A 22,576-nucleotide genomic window follows, 5' to 3' on the forward strand; every position below is an offset into this window, starting at 1 on the left:
AGGGCAATTTATTCAGAGACAAGGTATTAAATTAATTTAACTCATTTTTTATTGAATGCTTTCTATCTGATAGGTAATACTCTAGTGATGAGGATACCTTAGGGAAAATACAAACGTTTCTGTCTCCAAGGAGCTTACATTCTAAACTGTGAAAAGGAGGGATATGAATCAGTAATGGATATGTTGTTTTTGCTGTCCCCAAATCCATCTAACTATTTCCTTATTTCCTGGTAACTGTGCCCCAATATTTCTATGGGAAACTTGTTATCTTCCTTTGATTGGAGTCCTGGTGAAACTGTCCTTCAAGTACTTTCAATTTTCCTTAGCCAATTGGTGGGCTCATGACCATGCTGGACCAATCATATGCTTTGTTAGATTGAGTAACAAAAGGATTGAACATTATTGGAGTGTATTCAGTACAAAGATGGCACTCTGACAAAGGCTATGGATTCCTGTAAACCTCAAGCTTCACTAAGGAGTGAACTTCAGAAGTTCACTAATGCTGGTTGGTTCCTAAGGCCTTATTCTTTGACTGTTCCCTCTGTGCAAAATCTCCTTCAAAGCTTCTTAAGTTATTGAGTTTTGTGTTACTTGGAACCCAGAAATCCTAACTATATTAAATTGGCTAAGTAGGATGCATCACATTTATAAAAATCTATATTTGGTAGCTTAAATTCAACTCTAAATCTCATCCACTGGGTTGGCAGAAAATTTAATATAATTTTATTGGAGTTCTCCTTTTCTGAAGGGATAAAACTAAGTTGTCATTAGTCACTTGTCCACATGGGTCATTGTTGAAATAGCCACTATCCCGCATTTATACTACACCAGGGACAAGGGAATCTTTGATATGGCCCCTGAGTTAAGTTTCAGTTTCTATAGGTGCACCTGTAAAACTTTGTACATTTGAGTATATATCATTTCTCTGAAACTTTGTACTCTCTAGCTAATTATTCTGATGCAAAACCTCCCTCAGACAGGTAATTTATCTGAGAGTTTTTGCTATCTTCTAAGAACATAGTGCAAACTATCATGTTCATTCTGCTTTGTTCATTCACCTGTCTTCTCTAAATGACCCTTATTTGTGTACTGAACTTTAGGGAATAATTCATTTATTTATTCATTCATTTAGAATGTATTTATCAAGTTTTGCCCAGTCCCAGGTCCTATGTCCTGTATAAGGCTATGGAATTACAAAGAAGAACTTATTACAGTTTCTATACAACAATGACTCATAGTCAGGGTGAGAAAGGTTGGTTAGTGAGGTGGTGGCTAAATAATCAAATGATTATGGCAGTGATAAGTGCCACAAGAGAGGTGTAAAAATAAGCACAATGAGAGCACAGAGGAAGCTCTTGAGTGTTTAAAGATGTCATGTCATGGGTGGTTTGCAGAAGGAAAGGATAACTAAGTTAAGTCTGGAGCAAATAGGCATTTGCTTAATGTACATACTAAACAAAGTAAAATAGAGAGGGGGAGGGTGGGAGATTGAGATGATTGAGAGAGAAAAAAGAGAGAGAGAGGGAGGTGGGAAACAAAGAAGAAGGAGGTGGTGGAGAAGAAGGAGGAGGAGGAGAAAGAAAAAGTGAATGGGTGAGAGAAAGAGTGACTTGTGCTAAAATATTAAAGTAGTTCGATATGATGGATGTGACTGGAGTGAAGAGTTCATTGGGGCCTGATGGGAAATGAGCAGGGAGAGGTAGGCAGAGGACAAAGCATAGTGGGTAGAGGATGAGTTTTATAATTGGGCTGTTCTATGTGAAAACTCAAGTTCTGCCCCTTTGGTGCTGTCAACTCGAGGAAGTTACTTAACCTAGTATTTTTATCTGTAAAAGGGAAAGGTAGCCATACCTTCATTTTAACCTTATTATAAGGGTTTAATGGATTCATGAATGTAAAGTATAGCAGGTCCTCAAATAATGTTTGTTTCATTCAACGCTGGTGGAGCTTGCACGTTCTACCCATGTCTGCATGGGTTGTCTTAGGGTACTTCAGTTTCCTCCCACATCTCAAAGATGTGCACTGAGGTGACTGGCATGTTTAAGTTGTCCCGTCGTGAGTGAGTGTAGGTGAGTGTGAGTGTCCCCTGCGGTAGAAGGGTGTCCTGTCCAGGGTGGGTTCTCTCCTTGTGCCCCGAGCTGCTAGGAGAGGCTCAGGCTACCTGTGACCCTGAACTGGAATAAGCAGGTTGGAAAATAATTATCTTGTTTTTACTATCTTCCTAAATATATGTATAGCCCACATTTATTTCACTGTTTAATATTAAAAAAGATTACAAGTATTTTGAGTATTTATTTAGAAGTTTGGTGATGTTTTTGTAACCAGAAATATGACATAGGCACTTAACTCTTGTTTTTTATCAAGTAGCCTATGGTGAAATTGGTTTAGTTATACATAGTTTCACTTAAAGGAACAATTTCCAAGAACCTGTCGGTGACGTTGAGTTAGGACTTACCGTACCTAGCACCGATGTCTGCCAGACAGCAGAATTCAAGAAATTTCTCTCTCTCCCCCTACCCCACACACCCTGACATTTATCACAAAAGCCATAAAGCTGAAGGTTACTGATAAAAAGTGCTTGGTGAATGCATGTGGGAAGGAGTGGGAAATTGATTGAAGGCAGAGGATGAAGCTGGATTAAAGAGAGCCTTTGAAGCTGGGGAGAAGCTTTTGTGAGTTAGTAACACAAGCTTAAATGTTACTCAATTACAAGCATAGTATTAAAATGAAAACAGAAACCTATGATACAAATGGCTATAATCCCGTCAGCTAATCAGCCAATACTGTGATTTATCTCTGACACTTATGTTTGGTAAAGAGCAAAATCTCTATAATTTTCAATTTTTATAGATTTGCAGGAGTAGTACAGCTGGGATATTTATATTTGAATTTTTACTTAAAATTAAGCCATGGTATTTTCTTTTAGTTATTTGACAGCCATTTTTAGTTCTTTACTTCTTATCTTCTTTCTTCCTCTTAGGAAATCATTGTTAATAACTGGATGTGTTTCCCTCCACACCTCTCCTTATGCCCATAAAAGTATATACAAACAAAAACACGTATACTAAGTATTGTCCACTTTCCTAAAAATGAAATAACTTACTTTCTTACATAAAAATGTGTCAGGGAAATCCAGCTAATTGCAGGACTCCCATAAATACAGAACACTATCATTGTGAGGTCTATGAGGGACTTTTGAGATCACCTACACTAGTGATCCCAAAAGTAGGTTTCCCCAGTGTACTTATCTTCCTAGTGGGCAGAGATTTTGAACAAAGGAGAAGTGTTCAAAACTCTTTTAAAGATTAGTCTAGCAGTAGTGGGAGAAAAGGTTTAGAGGGAGGTCTCTGGGCCATCTTCCAGGTCTCAATTTTTATGTTATTTCCTTGGGGAAATGTTCTCTGATAATTCTGACTAGGATAAGTCACCCTCTTATATGTTCTAATAGAATTTTCTATTTTTTCTTATATTCACTGGCATAATATTTATAAAGTATTATTTATTAATAAACTATTATTATTCCTATTTTGTGCTCCTTATGTCTTCATTACCTAATGTAGTGCTTGATAGATATAAAAAGATTAAAAAAAAATGAATGAATGAGCAGGGGATTGTGGGGGTTGGAGTGCCGGGCAATTATACAGGTATTGAAATCTGATGCAGTGGCGTGGGCGTGAGGATGACAGTGAGTGCAAGGAGGTTGCACTGAGGGCTCATAGACTGATTCTTTCCTGGTGAATTCATGGCAGTTAAGGTTATACTCCTTAACACGTTAGGACCATAAATTGGCCTTCACTGGCCCTTTTGGGAATAATTCGACTCTTGGTAACAGACTCATGGTAACCAAATGTGTAATTTACTGGAAATATGCCAAGGTAGCTCTTAGAAGAAAAGGATGAAGCAAACAGTAGTGCCTCATGAACTTAAGTGGTGGACCTTCCGAGGTCCTTTCAGCTGTGTCTACTACATTCTTCTTCCTTTAGTTCCACGTTCCTGGGTGTGAGAGAGGCAGATCTCTGTCATCCTATTTACTGCTGACTATAATAGGTCAAGGGAATCTAAAATAACGTGGTTTGTAGTAGCAACTGAGGGGAAAATGTTGTTATGGGGCAAAATCCACAGAAAAACTGGACAGAATATAGTGGCTAAATAAATATGGAAAAGGAGTGCCCTGGCAGGTATGGTTTAGTTGATTGTGTATCATCCCACTCACCAAGAGGCCACCGGTTCAATTCCCAGTCAGAGCACATGCCCAGATTGCGGGCTTGATCCCCAGTAAGGGGTATGCAGGAGGCAGCCAATTGGTGTTTTTTCTCTCTCCCCCCTGTCTCCCTTCCCCTCTCTCTAAAATCAATAAAAACATATTTTAAATAAATATGGGACAGGAAAAAGAAGTTAACATTTTTAATGAAAGAAAATGTTAACTTTTACAGCCTGGATGATCGAGAAAATAATAATACTAGGAGAAATTTTGAAATGTAGAATGATTTCTTTTGTGTGTGTGTGTGTGGGGGGGGGTAAAAGAGAAGGAATTATTATTTGCTTAGCTTTATGCATATTTGAGTTTATTGTGATGGTGAGAAGTCCAAGTTAGGAATTTTAAAGGGATAGTGAATATAGTAGGGGACATATAAAGTCAGGTGTTGGCAGAATAACTTGCCTTGCTTAATTCTGTATATCTCTAACCTTTTTATTTCCTTTGAACATTGGAACCATGCCTTAATCATCTCTCATTCTCCCCAGTCTTGCTTAGCACTCAGTAGGTGCCGAAGAAGCCACTATGACATTCAATTGAAATCTAGAGAGAAAAGAGCAAAGTACTAGGAAATTTCCACTTTCTCCTAGAAAAAGTTCAAAATTTTACCTTCATTTTTTTTTAAGGCTCTGCTAGAATTGACCTATTTTAGAGACTACCTCTTTTGCTAACCAGAGAGTCCATCTGCATCGTTTATTTCCTTCAGTCAAATTTATGACTAGGAGATGATTCTTTGCTTTCCATTCATCCTCTCTTGGATGTTGGGTTTATTGCATTACAGATGTTTATGCCTTAAACATTAGCTTCTTCAGAGAAAACAATGAGACAATTTAGGCTTGGTTTTTCTTTGATTCTGACAACAAAGAAAAAAATCTGGAAAAAATAGCATTCCAGAATATTTTTGCTTACTCTTCACTACTCAATCAATACTTCCACCAGTCTCAAGGGACAGAATGTCTTCCTTCACTTGAAAGTAGAAACCAAGTTAGACACCCAGATAATAGGTGACAGGCGGTATTGTAGAGGCAGATGGGGATGGATAAAATATAGATTTTATTTTATTTCATCTTAACTGCATTTATTCTATCCCTATTTTATTGCCCATTCATTGTCCATGTCAGTTCAATTCTATTCTATTTCAACTTGAGATATACACACAATATAATGCTAGACATTTTCACTCAAAAGCATTTTTAGATCTTGTCACCAGCTAAATCTTCTCTTTTTATGGATTTCAAGTTTCCTATAATGAATTTTAGTGGCTTTAAGTTTCTAACTTTTTAAAACTTGTCGACTGTAAACTTTTTATTAAAATTGTAATTCTATTATATTTTGATAAGGTTTATCACTTTATAATAATTTCCATGATAAAAAGGTTGATACTTAAAGCAGGTTAGCAACTTGCATAAAGTCACTTATCTAAAAATTGGGCAAAATTGTTAAGTTCCTGTACAAAATAGGTTGTTATATTATTAAGTAAAATGCAATTTTTGACAGGTGAAGTTATTAACTCTCTAAATGAGTTAGTCTCTTCTGATTTGGAATTATGTCTGTGGCAAATACCAAAAGATTGCTCTTCTAAATGTCATTGATACTTAATAAAGTAATTTACATATTTTTTCTATCCTCAACTATAAAGTAAAATTATCCATTCTTCTCCATCAGATCCTTTTTCATATTTTGCAATAATATCAAAATGATTGAGCAATGGCTACAGCTCTGCTGACCATTTTGCCTGAGATAGTTACTCATGCTGATTTTACAGAGGAGGAAACCACTGTGCATGAATGTTAATTAATTTGCTCTAATAAGTGGTGGAATTAAGATTTAAATTTAGATGATTTAACTTCAGAATCTGCATGTTTGACCACTACTGCCCCCCATTTCAGACATAGTTGTCTTTGGTACACACATGAGATATATAAGGATAAATATGACAGTTCCTGAAGCAAATATATATTTTTTTCAAATATATTTTATTGATATTTTACAGAGAAGAAGGGAGAGGGATAGAGAGTCAGAAACATCGATGAGAGAGAAACATCGATCAGCTGCCTCCCGCACACCTCCCACTGGGGATGTGCCCGCAACCAAGGTATGTGCCCCTGACCGGAATCGAACCTGGGACCCTTCAGTCTGCAGGCTGACGCTCCATCCACTGAGCCAAACCGGCTTCAGCTGAAGCAAATATTTTTTGCTCTGGCCTGCTGTGAGAGATGTTCAACCACAGGGCAGTTTATTTGTGGTAGCTATCTTTTACTGAGTGGTTTTGGTAATGTAAACCCATACTTATAATAACAGTGCTGGGAGGTAGGTACTACATTAGCATTTTCATTCTAGTTCTGGCCCAGCCAGGTGTAGCTCAGCGGTTGAGCATCGACCCAGGAACCAAGAGGTCAATGGTTTGATTCCTGGTCAGGGCATATGCCCAGGTTGCGGGCTTAATCCCCAGTGGGGAGCATGCAGGAGGCAGCCAATCAATGATTCTCTCTCATCATTGATGTTTCTATCTCTTTCTCCCGCTCCCTTTCTCTCTAAAATCAATAAAAATATATATATATAAAAATCTAGTTCTGGTGTGTATGTGGTTGGCAGCTACTTCAGAATCAGCTGAGGTGCTTGTTAAAAAGGTAGCTCCTTACCCCTTGTCTCCGCCCCCCCCCCCCATTCCAAGTGTAATAATTCAGATTCAGTAGAACATGGCCCAAGAATCTGCATTTTAACAATAATTCCTTGCACTATAAGCTTGGAACACAGCTGTTTTGGTTACTAACAAGAAACTGTTTCTGAGCGAGATAATGATTTTCTAATCTTTAGTTTTAAGTCTGACATATGTGTTTTGAAAAATAACTTAATATTGTCCTAAAAACTCTTGCCATGTCACCAGTTGAATAAAACTACAAGGCTTGAAAACTCTTTAGGACATGACTTAAAATTTCTGGTTTCTAATACAGGAAAAATGATGACCGAAGGAGCAACTCACATGGAAGTTGGAAGACCATGGCCTTGGGCTGAAAGCCCTAGGCAATTAATTTTAGCCACAGTGGGAAAAGACGGGAAAAAAGTTGGAGCTCTGCAGAAAAGATAATTCTATGTTCGGTTTGTAATTTTGGACAGAATTCTTGGGCCAGCCGTTAGCTCCAGTGGTTTCTATTTAGCAGTGTGTAACGGTCTCTCAATTGTCTGGTGATTTACCAGTTATTTTAGGCTTTCTGTTTCTTTGGTACTTATCATTCCATGACTACTGAAAAAGTGAACAATAAAAGTAATCAACTGGGAACATTTTAATGAGGCAATCCAATCTGAAGCTTTGCATTTAAATATTTGTTCAAATTTGAGGAGATTATGCTTCCAAACTCTGTTTTACTTGGCCTAATGCATGAGAAAAGACAAAAAAGATTAGAGAATTTCTGGTAACTTGGAGCTACAGAAAAAAAGAAAAAGGTTGTTTATGGGGAAGAGTTTATAGTAGAATGCTCTTTGAACAGATGGTTTGCTTAAATTGTTTACACTCCACTACCAAAAAGATTTGAGAGCAAGATTCTAATTTGGCCTTGATACGAGGTGAAACTCTAGCCATGTTGTACTATGTCCTAAATGTTAAAATTTAAGCACAAATGAATCGTTATAACCCAATTTTTCGTTCCTCTGTGCAGCACATGGCTTTCTAGACTGCATTGTTCTTGTGAGATGGAGACCCTGAATATAATTTCCCCTATTTAATGACTGGAAAAATGTACACTTACACATTAATTAGTAGGTCAAGGTCTTTAAATCAGTGAGGAGAATGAGGATTTCTAACTGGTTCACTTGATGTTTTCTTCCAAAGATACAAGGGTTTGTTAATTTTGAAAATCCACATTTTCTTGGTAATCTTATTTAGTTAGGTCTCTGATTAGCACTATATTTCCACATCACAGTTTTCATTTAGGGTCTCTTAGGTGAAAGTTTAAGCATTTCATTAGTCTCAACTAGATCACAAAGAACTAGGAGGCATTCTGGAGAATGTGTAATTAATTTTGGAGGGTTATAAGACTGCTCCAAACTTTAAAATAAGGCATCAAGGTCTGTATTATTGCCAGATTTAAAGAGAAAAAGGTTAATTAGTGTTTAACCTTAGAGTTATTTGAAAGGGGAATATGTTACTTGGAAAGTGTTAGATGAAAAATTATTCTAAAGAATGTAGAGAGAACCTGGTTAAAAAACCCCCAAATGAATGGCTATCTACTTAGCAGTCCTAAATTCTGAATTACTCTCTTGTTTTGAAATAGTCTTATATAAGACTGAAGTACTAGTAGATGCAGGTTTTTCTGTCTTTCCACTGTTTCCTATTAGGAGTAGGGTGGTTATTAGAAAGGGTGACTTGTGCAGGATCAATAGCTAATAGTTATGTCTGGCTTTTTAAATTGAAGCTTGCTAGGTAAAAAAAGATAAAAAGATGCTTTAGGTTCTTATATAGTGGTATATATTCTGATGCTCAGAATTCTGAATTATTCTATTAAATTAAGTTTAGTTTGAAGTGATTTATTTAGAACTTTTTGTTTAAGAGAGAGCTATCTATAATAAATAAAGGGTAATATGCTAATTAGACTGGACATCCTTCTGAAAATCATTCCGGATGAAGCCGGGCCAGACCAAAGCTGCTTGGGTCCCGGGTGCCGGAGGGAAACTGGTGCCCACAGCTGGGGGAAGGAAGGCCTATTCTTGCATGAATTTTCATGCATGGGGCCTCTAGTTTCTTAATAAAAATCTGTGTTTATCAGTGAGCTTAGTACTAATTAAACAGTTCCTATACATGGTGCCTTATACCTGGTAAGCAGTTCTACCAACTTGACTCACAGTTCAAATGGGATTTTTTTTTTTATATATAGAATATAGTACTGAGCAATAAAGATCACACTCTTTGACTGGTTGACTGAGTTTTCCAGATTAATAAGGTCTTCAAGAAGATGATTTTGCAAAAACTGATCTGTTGTTATCAATGACCAATGAAGTTAAGAAAGGTCAGGAAGAGCAGTGCTGAGGAGGGAAGAAAGGAACTTTCAGGTGTGGGATTTTACTGGAGAGTGGCATGATCACGAGGGACAGGGAACCAGCAGCATCGCCCTGCACTATCCCAAATAGTTGGAGTATTATGGACTTAGAGAATACCGTAAGGATTAAAAGGGTTTCTGGTTTCCAAAGGCTTAAATTTAGGTTGGAGGATTGGAAAACTGAAAACTTCTTATGATCAGAGTGCCTTGAGACTGCAAAAATAACAACAATGGTAACTAGTGGTTAACACTTCTGTGGCACTTATTATATGCTAGATATTGGAGACACAGTCTAAAAATCAATCATTTAATTCTCACTACATCCCTATGAGATAGGCAATACCATTATTTCAGTTATACAGATGGAAAACAAAGGCACAGGGAAAGTGAGTAGGCAATTTTCCCAAATGCACAGATTTAGTAAGTAGTGAACCAGGTTCTGAACCAGGCATTCAAGCTCCCGAGTCTGTGTTCTCACAACCTGTACAAAGAATGAGATTCTTAAGGCATATACCCATCAATTGAAGCTGTGCATGCCTAGATTCATGGAAATAGTGGTAACAGGCTATATATCTGACTTTCCAAAACAATGCAAATTAATCTATTTTCTGGAAAGGAATAACTTTATATATTTCCTAGATTTGCAAATTAGGGGCTTCTTGGATGCTCTCTCTGTTTCTGGAAGGCACCCGACAGTGGCCTAGCAAGGGAGATCAATCAAATGATCATTAATAAACCCCATGGGAGCAAGTTCATTTCAGAGTAATCAAAAATGATCTTTTGTTCCTCTTCCTCTTCAAAGGAAACTGTTGGGGAGCAAGGAAACCAACTGCCACAACTCCCACTGCCTGGCTGAATCTGATGGTGATCTGTTGAATCAAGCCAGTGTCCTCAGCTGTCCTTTGTTGGCTGCCCTTTGATGAGTCCAAGTGTAGTGTGACTGATAAAGCCATGTTGGATGTTCATGTTTTGATGAGTTAGCACTTGGCTGCTGCTATCACACAGCTTCTTAAAAGAAGCATTAGAACACCCTGTGGGGAAATGAGCAATGTTTCAATGGCAAAAATGCTGCTTGTGGAGGAGCTGCCTGCAGAGGCGCACATTGCTTAGGTGACCAGCTAGCCCTGCAGTGACTGATGGATACCCCATTCATTTCGGGTGTTTTCTTTCACTTGTGCTATGAAAGGGATGAAGGGCACCTTTGAAGGAGGAGGGACCTTGCATAATCACTCCATCTTTCTTCTGCTTAATGCAAACTCATTCTGGAAGATAAATGACTGTTCACACTTGCATCAGCTACCAAACCCCATTAATATCTGTTGCTCTGGGTTGGATTTGTACATTTCTAGGATTGTTCCACTGTGGCTGTTATTTACCTCTGTACATAGCATTGAGTGCATGCTTTTGTTAACTTGAAAGTATCTTAGAAAAAAATAGGCAGTAAGTTTCCAAGAAGTCTTATCAGTGGATCTACTTTAAATGGAAGTATATCATTGATAAGACAATATAGTGGGTTTAAAACTTTATAACTCAGGTGTACAGAAATGATTGTTTATTTTTCTATTACTGAACCCAACTAAGCTCAAGCTCCTATTTGCTCAGTTGGCTCAGAAGTGTTACTCTTGCCACTTCAACTTAGTTTAGTTACTTGCTATTTATTCAGTGAAATTATGAGATTATCTTTCTGGCCCCTTCTTTGATTCTCTCTAGAGATGATGTAAGTTCTTGTGTGACTTAGACTTTTCCCTGCCACTGGGAGAGGAACGTCTTGTGTCTTGGGTCTTCTCTGATTCTTGCTGGCTTCCAGTGAGGTCTAGCAGTGAGGCCTAGCTCTTGGACCTCATGTGCAGCATCTGGGGTTGATATAGTTGAATCTGGCTAAGCCTCTGGTCTAGAGGTTCAGACTCTATACTCCATGTTTTCATTCTGCTGCTCTTCAGGCCACAGCACTCTAAGCACTTCTCTGGTTTTCCTTAGAAGATGCTCAATGACTCATGGCTGCTTTCTGTGTTGAAAGTGGACTCTGGGGCAATCTAGGAAGCTTCCCATGGCTCATCTAGAGCCTTCCCCAGCCATGGTGGTAGCTCATGTGCCATGTTGCTTTGATGCCACACTGAATAAGAAATTTCCTAAGAGTTTATGGGGCTCCCTGGCTATGCTTTGAGAAACAAAGCATTTGCATTCTGCTCTGGGTGTGTTAATTGTGTTTCTATTCTGGGGTTTTAATCATAGTGTGGTGGGTGGGTAGGTAGAGAGCAGGTTAGGCATCCACACATGTCAGCATGCTATAACATGCTCAGCCTCTTAAGACTCTCACCTGGCTCATCTCCTTTTTCCCTCCCTTCCACCCTCTCCCACCTCCCATTAAAGGCTCTATCAACCTTTTGCTGTTGGGAAAACCTTACATTTTATCTCTGCTCTGAGTTTTATGCTAAACATATAGTGCTGAGTCATTTAAGCTTTGGCTCATTGAAACCTACTAGTCCGTTTCCTTACAATCATACCTGAAAGTCTTGCTTTCCAGAATGTTGTCTCTGGAAATGCTACTGGCTTTAAAAAAGTCAGATTCGAATATCAAAGCTGAAGGATGGTATTTTGATTCTCTGCTGTATTTATCCTCTCCTGGAAGTGAGGGATGCAGTTGTTTGATCCAGTGGAAGAATGGGAAATACAGACTCTTGGGGAAGAAAGTGCATCAGTTAATAATTCAAAAATATTATCCCAGCCACAACACTTTTCTCTTTTAACTGCATGTCCTTGTAAAAAAGTTTAGGTTCTCCTCCCTTTTTCTTTCTCCATAGCATTGAAAGTTTCTCATTATTGGATAAGGTTCTATGTAACTGAGCTTAACCCTTGCGCCCCTAAATAAGATTGTTGCCCATCTATGGACCATCTAAAGTGGGTGACTATGAGGGAGGAACTACTGTGATCTTCACTTTTGAGATGAGAAGACTGAATTGAGGAGGTTATGACTAGGTTCACTCACCTAGAAAGTGACAATGCTGGGATTCAAACCCAGTTCTGTAACTTCTTATCTAAAATTTCTAAAGTTGACATTACACTGCCAATTCCAATGTGAGTTTACTTCAGACTTATCACACACACATGAAGCTAAGTAATCCTGAAAACCTTACATGAAAATTAAGTTTCTACAAAAGGATTTTATATGAATACAATTACAAGTAATTATATATAATTTTTAAATTTGAAAGAAAATTAGTTCACAAGTTTCTAATAATCTCAAATGTTCTTTTTTTCCTGAGTAGTTTAAAAAAATACATTCTAACTAAATAGTGCTTATATATAGTAGTAGTTTTTAAAATATAAGCCCAGTGGGTTGGTAATACAAAATGATTCAGTAGGTCTTCACTGGAACCCTAAATACCAACTGCAATATCTATTGTCATAATGCCTTTGTGGGGAATAATTTACTTTTCCTGATAGATCTCATATCTACTCAGCCATTAGAAAAGATGAAATATTGCAATTTTGCAACAACAAGAATGGATCTTGAGAATATCATGCTAAGCGAAATAAGTCAGGCAGAAAAAGTCAAGAACTATATGATTTCACTCATTTATGGGATATAAAACTGAAAGTAACAAATGAACAAACAAGACAAATAAACAAAGACTCATAGACACTGACAACAGTATGGTGGTTACCAGAGGGAAACAGGGTGGGAAGTGGAGTAGAGGGTAAAGGGGGCTAAATATATGGTGAGTCAAGAAGATTTGAATTTGGGTGGTGGGCACATAATGCAATATACAAAAGATGTACCATAGAATTGTACACTTGAAACTTATATAACTAACCAATGTCCACCCCTATAAATATAATTTTAAAACTGAGAGAGAAATGGAATTAAGGCAGAAAGAGCATAAGAATGAATAGTTGAATAGAAACCATGAATAATTTTTTATTACTTCTTAAATTAAAGTTAAATATTACAAGAAAAATAAACATGAAGAGCAAAAAGCTCATGTATTATTAATGGGTGATTTCAGTGTGTGTTTCAAGTGGTAGAAATGTCAGCAGTTGAAAGTCTGTGATAAATTTATGTCATATTCATGAACACACCAGAAACCCAGAAAGTTATGAAGCTCACCATTCCCTTCCTTAATGATACTAGATGCATTTTAATAGGAATTTCTTAAACTTGTGTACTTTGAAATGCTGATAAGCTCTGGCAGTGTATCATATATTATCTGATGATGAATTATCGGTTTTGGATTTCTGTTTCCTCAAAGCACCACCAGGTTCAGTTACAGTGTATTATTACTAAGGGGTTAATTTTCAAGCCAGTGAGTGGTGAGAATGGCCAGTGATAAGGGAAGGGGCGGGGGGAAGCAAATATAGTTGATATAATTCTTTCCATGTGAATACTTTTTTCTGTGTTTTTTTTTTTTTTTTTCTTTCTTGCATGTGCTGTGTATTGTGGAAGGAATGACAATTGCCTAATTTAGTCTGGTCAGAGAAATAGGCATGGGGTTAGTAAAGATTTTATGTGCAGGATGGGGAGCTCACGCTAGCATGGAACTGTCATCCGCCTCCAGTGGTGGGCCTGCCACACATAAATAACATAAACAACACCTGCCAAAACAGCCCTCTGAAGTATTCAGTAGTGACGCCTGAGTGTTGAGTAGGTGTTCCGCAGTTACATTCAACTGCTGCTCAATTATAGTCTTAATCAAATATGATACCCTGATTCCAAGGTGGATATTTTATACCATCAATTTGTAGCAAACCTCCAAATTTCCCTGAAGAGTGTGTCACTTTATATGAAAATTATAAGACAGCAGTGATTCTTTTAGGATCAGTGGTAATATGATTCATCGGGTACTGTTGACAGGTGATGTGCTGTGCTTAGTCTGACCTTGCACAGAGACTGACACAGTCTGCTATCCTACAAAACGTGACATTTCCTCTTTCATGCGATCCCCAGTACCACTAATCTTTTCAGGCTGAAATAGCAGTACTATGTTAGCACTATAGACAATGATTTACACACACACACACACACACACACACACACACACACACACACACACGTTCTTTGCTCTACAGACAAGTACAAGATTAAAACTTAAGTGTTTAACTCTTACGTAAGTGTATTTCTCTGGTAATGAGCAGTGAGTTCTCTTCCCATAGCATATGACTTTCTTTGATCCTCCTGCCCTTGGGGACAACAGCATTAGTATTATCTTTTCTGCAGTAGCCATTTTTGTTTGTTTGTGGCAGGATTTGAACTAAGAAGAGAGATTGTATAATTATATAATGAAATTATCTTCCAAATTTACAAGGTGCCATTTTCAGAATTCCTATCTTGTCCCAATATGCTATCCAAGTTTTTAAAAAAATGTGTTTTTGTTGATTTTAAAGAGAGGAGAAGGGAGAGGGATAGAGAGATAGAAACATCAATGAGAGAGAAACATCATTCAGCTACCTCCTTCAAGCCCCCTACTAGGGATCAAGCCCACAATCCATGCATGTGCCCTGACCAGGAATTGAACTGGTGACCTCTTGGTTCATGGCTCAACCACTGACCCACCTTGGCTGGGCAGTGCTATTCAAGTTTTAAAAGTCTTTATAAACTTTATAGGCGGCCTACATTTCCTATTATAATAAAGCCTATATCCTTATTTTTCCATATTTATTTATATACATATATAATGATGCTATATTTGAAATGTTCTACTTCTGTATATTATAGATTGTATAATATAGCCCAGACTTCAAGTTATCTTTGAAAAAAATCAGGAAAAATTAATTTTGTAGTGGCTAAACTTATTCAATATATTGAAATGAGTAGCTAGGTATTTTAACTATTTTTGTTTATGTTGATGTTCTTGAGAGAATGCCATTGATCCTCATTTAATTACTATTGCATGAATAAAAATCAGCCCATTGACATCCAGTGGGGGTGTTAGGATGAACAATGTGAATTTATTAACTTTTAACATTATCATATATATATATTTATACACATACATATATATATACATACATACATACATATATATACATACATACATGTATATACATGCTGGCATTTTCTTATAATTTATTGTAATATAATCACATTGCAGATAAAGTAGACAATAAAAAAACCCATTACTTATCATCCTCCTCTGAAACTACTCTTTTTAGTATCATACTTATTATCTACCTTTAGCAACATGAGTAGCACATTGCTGTATTGTCCATGTGAAACATTAAACCATTATGGATAAGGTTAAAATGTTCTTTGACAACACTCCTCCCTATGGAAACCTTCCTGCTATCAGGGGAGAATATTATTACCAATTTGATAATATCCTTTCAGATTTTTTTCCAGTCATTCACAGGTAAACATTTTATGATGTTGGTTTTGTATGTGTGACTTTTATTAATGTTGTGCCATATGTATAGTTCTATAAATTGCCTTTCTCAGCAGTATGCCTTAGAGATCTTTCTTAGCTAGGCTTCACCACTATTGAGTAGGGGAATCTTGAGAAGACAACTTACCTTTTGTGCCTCAGTTTCCTCATGTGAAAAACGAGAACTCCAATAGAACCTGCTCATAGGGTTGTTGGGAGATTCATTAGGTGAAAATATGTGACATGCAGAGCCAATACCAGAGGGAACTCTGGTTCGGTTGTTTGCTTACTCTTTGTATGTAGATATGTAGTTTAATCCACTGTAAAATGTTCCACAGGATTGGCAGACCATGTTTCATTTAGTCATAGCCATTGATTCTTTCGAAGCAAGGTTTGGAATAACCCTCAGAAAGCTCAGACGTGCAAAGAAGATGTAGCTTATTATTGTTTTAAATAACTGATCTGATCTATTTCACCTCCTAAAAAAGTAAACTTTAGTTCAATCTGGTAAACTTTGCCTTGAGTCCAATGCTGCAATCTAAATATTCTCTTTAATGCCTCTGTCCCTGCTTGGTTGACTGAGAGAAATGCTCAGTTTTTTCAAGTTCCATTTATTCAACCTATTCCTCATCCAGATGGCATGTGGCTGTTTGGCTTACTGATTTGGTGGTGGAGAGGGAAAGGGTGCCGGATTGATGTGGTGTTCTCTGGGCCCTCACTGATGTCTGCAAGGGCTTGAACTGGTTTGCTCTCTCTGCTGGTCCCTGCTGTGGTATTATGTTCCATCTGTTCTTTGGGGTGATACTGGGTAAGCTACTTGTTCCTTGTCTGAAATGATCTACTTGCAATAGTCCTTTTATCTCCATCCCAGGCCTCATAACCCCTCTGGTACTCTCAGAACCTCTGTATTGCCACAATGAGGACTTGGTCGGTTCTGGGTCTCCAGTTTCTAGACCTGGAATGTCATGTTCTCTGTCTCAGGGTCATGTACCTGCTGGCCTGCTGCTGTCATTTCTGCTCCATGATTTCTTTACTTCCTTGAAGAGTTGTCCTGGATGAGGGCCCAAGGGTGGGAGTGGGGAAAGGAGATCTGTATTGGTCCCCCCTGTTCCTTTCTTCTTCCCTCCCTCACAGCTTAGATGTGGTGGGCTTCAGGCTATCCACTTCCTCTATGCCATTTCCTCCTGCTACCTTCTACCTCAGTGCCCAGTGATTATAATAGAAAGGGTTGGCCTCTTTGTAATATGAAATAATGCTATCTAATCTGAGTCCTCTAGGCTAGGACTGATAAATTAATAAGAACTTACAGATTTTAAAATATATTTTTTTCCTTCCACAAATCTTATTTTATAGTACTATTGTCTTTGCAAAATACAATCAGAATACCATAAAAGAAATATCAACTTTTTCTTTTTCTTTGTATTGCTGCTGGAATAATCTTAAGCTACCCCAAAACAAATGGGATGTGTATGTGGTGAAGGTCAGTAAAAAAATTTCTAAAGAGAAAAGAACATTAATACGTTTCAATATTATTCCCACTGGTTCATTTCTGCTGCAATGAATTATCTATCTAGGTATCTATTCCATTTTGTGCCTGTTTTAGTATTTCTGTAAGTTACATACAGAGAAATGTAATTGCCATAGGGTATGCACATTTTACATTCTGTATTTTACTATATAATGACAAATTGTGCTACAAAGTGACGAGACTGATTTGCACTTACACTGCGAATGACTGAGAGTAACCTTTACTCACCAGTGCGAGGCATTTTATATAACTTATCCCACTGAAATTCTCTCAAGGATCCTCCACAACAGGGAATCTCGTTCTCATTTTATATAGGAAGGGATGGAGGTTCCAAGAGTTAAAGCAACTAGCTCAAGGCCGCACAGATAATAAGTGGCTATTTGGGAACCTTTCAAGCAAAGCACAAGACACCTATTATTTTATCCCTTGATTCCCAAAATCTGTATTTTGGGTTAATCTTTATAATCTGGCTACTGTTGTTTTTCTCCTTTCCTAGTATGTAATCTAGGAAAAAAAATAGAAAAGGACATCACAGCTAATGGACAAGTGATGCTGTTTCATTAGTTAACTCAGTTTAAACACCTATTAACTGGTCAAGGGCAAATAGTTGTCCTTCCATCTTTTTGAATCACAGTCATTAGTTACACAGGCAGAGAACAGAACTCAGTTGGATGAAGGGCTGCATCTCCAGGGAGCTTTAGCACTGGGGATTGTGAGGCCCGAGGCACAGCCCCAAGACTCTAATCATCGGGAGAGCACTGTGTCCAGAGGGACACACACCTTCTGAGTCTGAATCCCCTACTATTAAAAGCATTTTTATTGAGACTGACAGAAGTGAATTCCTCAGGTCAGAAAACAGAACTCTTTCAGCTGAGTCGTGATATTTAAAACTCTCTCTTTTCGAGTCTCTTGCCTGGCCAATCAAACTGTCTTTGCAGAACAAATTGTTGGATAATGAAACGCATATACTTAGCTGGAGAGTGCTGTCCTATTTACAGCACCCGCTTCAGCCCGAGGCACATCTCTGGCTGTTCCACTTCTATCTATAAGTTAAAGCAATGGCCTCGGCAAGCAGTACACTCTGTACAGCAGCTGCAACTCGTTATCGGCTTTGTCCAGAATTACAAATAGAACAAACACATTTTGCAAGGGCTTTCTCCCCTTTTATGTAGAAAAGGAGGAATTAAGCAATCAGTGAAATGCTGATTGATCAGTTATGCTGACTTAGTGAAGTCCAAGGCCACATTAGTACTATTAACCCCTGGAAAACAACAGCAAAAAGTTCTTGAAACTTTATTTAAAGCAATATTTCTGAGAGGTGAAGTTGTAGATTCTCCCACAGGGAAAAATGGGAAAATATCTGTGTTTCATTTAGTACAATTTACTCATCCAGATTGCTCTGTAATGTAATGATGGTTAATTAATTTTATAAAGAGAATTAATGTCATTTGGCAGATGTTGGTTGACCCCAGAGTACTGCAGTTATGTTAAACCGAATGATATGACACAAATCAATTTTAGTGAATCATCCCACTCCTGTGCCTTGACTTTGACTTCACCTACCAATCCTGGGGTGACATTTAGGCCTCTCTCTACCAGGAATTGCGCCACCTCCAAAATTCAAATATCCTTCTTCCCATGAGCCCCTTTTCTTATTCTTTGACCTTATATACTCAAGTAGTCCCACTGTTAACAGTTTTTGAGAATCCTCTCCTATCCAGCTTAGAGTCTAGTGTCTACAATGATAACCATTTCTTTGTGGATACCCTCAACTTCCACACCCCTATTTCTCTCTAACTGGTCTGGCAAAACTTAAATCTTTGGTAAATAATTCTCCATTTCTATGCCTGCAGCCATGTAGTTGAAATGGTGGGAGAAAACCACATACAGGGACATTCTGGTGTCGCTCTTCATGATCAGTTTCCAATGGCAATTTGATACTACTGGATCACCTGCTATGATTCTCTAATGAGAACATGTCTTGCTCTTCACAGAAATTATTTTAAACTTTCCTATCCTCAGTCAAAAACTATATATCCTACTCCCTTATAGAGTAGACGCCATGCTCTCATCTTCACCATTACCAAATAAACCAACCTTCAGCTCAAGAAGGGATATTTCATGTATCTACACCTACTTCCCTCCTGTTACAATGATGGAAATGTCCCTCCTCCTACCATAAGCCAATCCTTCTCCATGTTCTCTAGACTCCATCTTGACCCTCTTTCTCAAGTCTTCACTTTTTGGCTATATTCTTTGTATTATGTATTACTCCTGTCTTTCAGATAGAATAGTCTCATTGCCTGCAAATACTGCTTTGGTCACCATCTGTTTTAAAAACAAACAAACAAACAAACAAACAAACAAACAGCAAATAAAACCCTTCCTTGCTTCACACTCTCATCTAGCTTCTATTATTTTACTTACCTGATTTTCTTCCCATGTTGCCTCCACTTTTTACACCCCATTCACTCTTTCTCCACTCCAATCTGACTTGTCCCTCCACCACTTAAATAACATTAAATATATCATCTTCTGTAAATTCTAGTCTTGGCCTGATCCACAAGGGAGGACTTTGGAGCACAAATCATGTGACAGATTCTCAAAGAAAAGGAGTTTGGTCTTTCATGACCTATGATGGAGCAAGACAGCACGTGTCAACCAGTTTTTGGAAAAGGTGTCAGATGTGATTGATTAGCAGCCAACAGGGGATGGAAGATGGGTATGCTGGCCTAGTGAAGGGAATCTGGGCAGGGTACCCAAAAAGGTCTAACAGTTAGCTTTTACATGAATTCACCTCACATGCAATGCATTCTCTCTATAACAATCAGATTGAGTTTTTATAATATAAGTACAATGATTTCATTTTCTATGTGCTATAGACTGAATGTTTATGCCACCCACATGCACAAATTCCTAAAGTCTTGAAACTCTAATCTCCAACATGATGGTATTTGGGGAAGGGTTCCTAGGGAGCTAATTAGTTCATGAGGGTGAAACTCTCATGAGAGGATTAGTGCCCTTCTCAGAAGATGCAGGACAGGAGAGAGCTTGCTTATTCTCTTTACAATATGAGGAAACTGGGAAGAGTGCTCTCACCAGAACCCAAGCATGCTGGCACTCTGATCTCAGAATTTCCAGCCTCCAGAATGTGAGAAATAAATGTTTGTTGTTTAAGCCACCCAGTTCACAGTATTTATTTTAGCAGCCTGAGCAGACTGTCATCAGGTTAAAATTCTTTGGTGGCTTTCTATTGTACTATGAATGACAATCTATATCTTAACATGCCTTAACAACCCCTATAGGGTCTGGAATCTGACTCTCTCACCATCTCTCCTGGTCATAATCCTCCCTTGTTCACCATCCTCTTAACTCACCCATCAGTCCCTAGAGGGTATCATTAATTCCCAAATCAAGGCCTTCATGAATGGTGTTTCCTCTGGCTAGCATGCTCTTTCTCCACATTACCTATTTAATTAATATGTATTATTCATATTTCAGCTTAAATATCACTTCTCAGAGAGACGGTGCTTAATCATTCAATATAAAGTTTATTTCTTGTTATTTTCTAGTTAAATACCCTGCTTTTTTCTTCAGAGTTGTAATTATTCATGTAATATAATTTGTAATCATAAATGGTATAATCATATAAGCTATCCTAATACACCAAAAGCCCTGATTCATTTATATTTGTTAAACATCTCCTATGAGGTATCATGAGATTTGGGACATACCTGTTAGTTTCACCATTGCCTAATGGAATACCTGATGTCTAACAGAAGATATTCAACTTGTTGAATGAATAAATAAATGAATAGATATATGATGAAGAAATTAGAGATACAAATTCAGGTGATCAGGAAACACTTTTCCCCCCCAGTTACCCTTAATTCTATTAAGGTTATCAATATAGGACTATTCGATGTTTAATCAAATTGGTGTTCTTTGGTGCTGTCTTCTGAAATCATAGCACTTGATAGATATTATCTCATCAACTCTTAACACATCCTGTCATTTATGTGGCAATGACTTGCCCACTGTTTAGAGAGATTATGATATAGAAAGGTTAATTGGCTTGGCTAAGGGGTAGAACATGTTTATGACAGAGCCAGGGATAGAATTTACCTCTACTTCTTGACTATTTTAGTATGCTGCACACTTGCTAATAAATAAAATACATTGGGAATAAATCCACATCAGTAGGTTTGTAAAACTGGAAACTTCCTTCTGAAATGTATTACTGTAAATATTTATCCCCTGTACATAGCACATTTGATGAGATACACCTTTAGGCCAAGTACTCTTTTTCATGATCATTAACCTTTCTCAATTTCCTTATGAGAAAATGATGCAGACAAAGGTGAAACATCTCAGCCACTGTGATAGAATGAATTAATGTCAAAGCTCTGTTTTGGGGTTTTGAGTTGAATTCTATAAACACAGAGTTATGTTTTTTATCCTCATTTGAAGAATAGCTTATACCTTTAATATTAAAAATCCTAACTCTTCTGATTGTTGAGACTTAAACATATGAAAGGAAGATTAATAGGAACCAGGATGCATTGAGTTCTAGAGAAATGTTTTGTAAAATATGTTACTTAACTCTTTATCATTCATACCTTTTAATATATAAAAAATTTTAACGCCATAAATTATTTTCAACTGGCTTCAATTACAGTTTTTTTCTCATGCTAGTCTGAGTGTATAAATATTCCTTGAAGTAAAAAATTACATCAGGCTTGAAATATAATTGTAATTCAAATTTGGAGCTTATTTCTGCTGGTTTGTTTGAAGTGTGGTGTGCCACTTTGAAGTGTGATACCTAAGTGTGTGAGAGAATGGTTGTCACATTTCACCTTGAAATTTATTAAGATATTTAGGACATGTGTTTAGTGAGAAAATATTTTAACTTAGAGATTTTTTTAATTGAACTGAAGTGTCTAGTATATTTCCCCCCACACCTAAGACAGGTGACCTGACGAGGCCTGTAAGCCTATCAGCATTAGACTGTTACCTGTCGCCTGGACTTTGAAGCCATGCATTTTCTTGGCAGGAGATAAGGAAAAGTGCCTCACCTTAGGTCTGGAGACACACGGAGCCCAGTATCGAGGTAGTAGAGTAGTTATTTTCCCAGACTTAGTGCAGGGTTTTCAAGCCTGAAGAAAAAGATTAACCTCCTTAAAAAAAAAGACTTTGCTACCTGGGGCCTGGACATGGCAGTCCCGTTTCCAGCCATCCTCTGTATAAGCTTTAAAAATCAAAAGTTTGTTTTCTTTGAGTTTGATGTGGCTCATCTTTCCTTAGCTTCTCGTATTCAAGATTTGGAAAAGAAGGAACAGTGGTGAGCTGAGTAATTCATTGGATTCTGATGAGAAATTCTTGAGAAATTTTATTATTCCTG

The 22,576-nt window shown here is 37.6% G+C and overlaps 1 protein-coding gene across 1 annotated transcript in view; it reads left to right on the forward strand.

Moving 5' to 3' along the window:
* Nucleotides 1–414: 414 nt before the first annotated feature.
* CPS1 (carbamoyl-phosphate synthase 1) overlaps nucleotides 415–22,576 on the forward strand; it is a 144,297-nt gene continuing 122,135 nt past the window's right edge. Inside the window, exon 1 of the mRNA XM_080671221.1 lies at nucleotides 415–505. Within this exon, the coding sequence (XP_080527347.1) occupies nucleotides 500–505 (6 nt within the window). The 5' untranslated portion in view covers nucleotides 415–499. The remainder of the gene's footprint in view (nucleotides 506–22,576) is intronic.

This window comes from Plecotus auritus, assembly GCF_963455305.1.
Source record: "Plecotus auritus genome assembly, chromosome: 5".
Lineage (NCBI taxonomy): Eukaryota > Metazoa > Chordata > Mammalia > Chiroptera > Vespertilionidae > Plecotus > Plecotus auritus.